Source organism: Daktulosphaira vitifoliae, unplaced genomic scaffold (genome assembly GCF_025091365.1).
Source record: "Daktulosphaira vitifoliae isolate Bord-2020 unplaced genomic scaffold, ASM2509136v1 Scaffold_3, whole genome shotgun sequence".
NCBI classification, from domain to species: Eukaryota; Metazoa; Arthropoda; class Insecta; order Hemiptera; family Phylloxeridae; genus Daktulosphaira; species Daktulosphaira vitifoliae.
Window position 1 is genome coordinate 36171474 of NW_026099574.1, and position 2431 is coordinate 36173904.

At 21.7% G+C, this 2431-nt stretch overlaps 2 protein-coding genes across 2 annotated transcripts in view; one reads left to right on the forward strand and one right to left on the reverse strand.

The window, feature by feature from the left end:
- Nucleotides 1-334, forward strand: part of LOC126902136 (PH-interacting protein-like) — a 6878-nt gene extending 6544 nt beyond the window's left edge. The window contains exon 15 of the mRNA XM_050679161.1: nucleotides 215-334. Coding sequence (XP_050535118.1) covers nucleotides 215-334 — 120 coding nt within the window. The remainder of the gene's footprint in view (nucleotides 1-214) is intronic.
- Nucleotides 335-1073: 739 nt separating this feature from the next.
- Nucleotides 1074-2431, reverse strand: part of LOC126901822 (rap guanine nucleotide exchange factor 2-like) — a 30461-nt gene continuing 29103 nt past the window's right edge. The window contains 2 exon segments of the mRNA XM_050678631.1: nucleotides 1074-2142; nucleotides 2205-2405. Coding sequence (XP_050534588.1) covers nucleotides 2114-2142; nucleotides 2205-2405 — 230 coding nt within the window. The 3' untranslated portion in view covers nucleotides 1074-2113.

Consider the following 2431-nt stretch of genomic DNA (forward strand, 5'->3'; position numbering starts at 1 on the left):
ATAAAAACATTCATTTTTGTAAACAACTTTTTTAACCATTAATAGTATGTGTATTCCTATTTCTTTTGATATATACGAACAGTCACATACAAAATAAAGTTATTATAATGATACATTTAAATAATTTGATTACTCAATTTATCATTGAGATTATAATTAAAATAAAATAGTTTACCTTAACAGAGATATTTTTATTTGTGTATATAATTCTAAGATCCAGATGCAGTTTGGAGAGATTTCAATGAAAATAATTGATTTTAGTTTGCTTACTATGTCAGATTTAAAGTTTGAATTAGAACATAAAATAGTAAAACTGATTAATAATTCTGATTAAAATTGATAGAATTATATAACCATTGACTAGTAATTATTTATAAATAGTAAGTCGTCTTAGACATATTTAAAATTGATTTGTTTAGAGTTGAACACTTCTAACAGTAGTGTACTAACAGAAACAGTAAATTAAATATTGTTACAAAATTTAATTCTCTAATCTGCTTATTATTTTTCTAATGAGGATTAAAAAGAATTTTACTGTTTGTTAACCTATTCTACAGAATAATTATGACATTTTGATTGGCTTTATAATGTATAACTTTAATAGTTTTATTAATTATATAAAAATGGTAAATGGATTCATTTTACTTATTTTTTTTTCTAAAAAATGAAATAATTTATTGAATTTTAGATTTTTTTATCTTTTNTAAAAAATGAAATAATTTATTGAATTTTAGATTTTTTTATCTTTTAACTATGTTATTGCACTTGTTAATTCAAAAATATCTTATATTAGAGTAATTTTATTATCACATATTTCAATTTTATTTTAACCAAGCCAACATTTAAGTGATTGAAACTTTTTCATTTAATTTATAAGTACAAAAAGAATTTTCATAAATGAGAAGAAAATTGCACTTGTTAATTCAAAAATATCTTATATTAGAGTAATTTTAATATCACATATTTCAATTTTATTTTATCCAAGCCAACATTTAAGTGATTGAAACTTTTTCATTTAATTTATAAGTAAAAAAAGAATTTTCATAAATGAGAAGAATGTTTCTAAAACTATCTATAAGACAAAATAAACAAGACATTTATTATGAAGGAAATAAGAAAATATTTGATTTTGTTATTTTTATTTCCATTATAAATAATCCACGTCAATAAAAGAAAAAGAATTGTTCATGGATACCAAATAAGTTCTCAATAATTATGATTTGGCATAGTGTTCATATTTTAACATTTAAATAAAGCTTAATGTCATGGTAAAAAGTAAATACAAATAAAATTAAAAAATAATAATAATTAAAAAAAAAACATGATAATATTTATGAATGATTTACACTTACTCAGTCAATAGCAACAATACATAAATTAAATTCGAAGTCATGTAATTTACATTTATATAATATAAAATTTAGGAATAAAATTTAAAAACAAATGAAAAAGTATAAATCATAATAACACAACAGCAGGTAATAATAATTCATAAAATGGATTATAGACATGATGTGATTCATTTAGGCAATTTGACTAAATAATTTATATTGATATACAAAATAATACTTTTGAAAAAGTACATAGAAATAATACAGTAATTTTTTTTTTTTTTGTGTCTTTTNTGTGTCTTTTTTCTTGTATAGATCTTATCTCTATTTTTTAGATAAATGTACAATACTATAGACACACTATAAAAATGACTAATGTAATTAATTTATATTGCCGATACAATAATGCAACAAAAAGAAAGCATATAATCATAAAAATGAAATAACATAAAAAAAAAATTATTAATAAAATAATTAATAATAATGTTATAAAAATAATACCAACATTTAATACATACTTAATTTATATCTAATAGCATATTACTATGACATTGAGAAATTTTTAGAAAAGATTAAAAGAAAAATCTAAGTACAAAGTTTTGGAAAATTTACAAAACAAAATGTACACCCATAAGTCGTATAGCTCTCACAATACAATGCGTAATAGTTATATTTTGTACTTATAAATAAAATGGAAACAATAATCTTAAAATTCTCAAATCATTTTTTTGTTTTGATATGTTCATGGCTTATTATTTTTTTATTATAGATGGTTTGACTAGTCATACTGCTGATACTTGAGCATCATCATCTAATATAAAAATTAATCTTAAAAAATGTTACAAAAATTAATTCAAATTTAATAAATTTTACCATCGTCATCATCAACATCGTCTCTCATATAATAAGTCGATGTAACGCCCTCATGGGAATGTGCTCTTCCCAGCCGATGCATTCTGGCTGCCATTTGAGCAACGCTCGTGTTGTATGCTGGTGGAGGTCTTGACCTGACACAATTGGATCCCGCTTGGACATTTGGAACATATATTGGGCGATTTCCAATTTGGTAACCCGCTAAAATACAAAATTTAATTAGTACA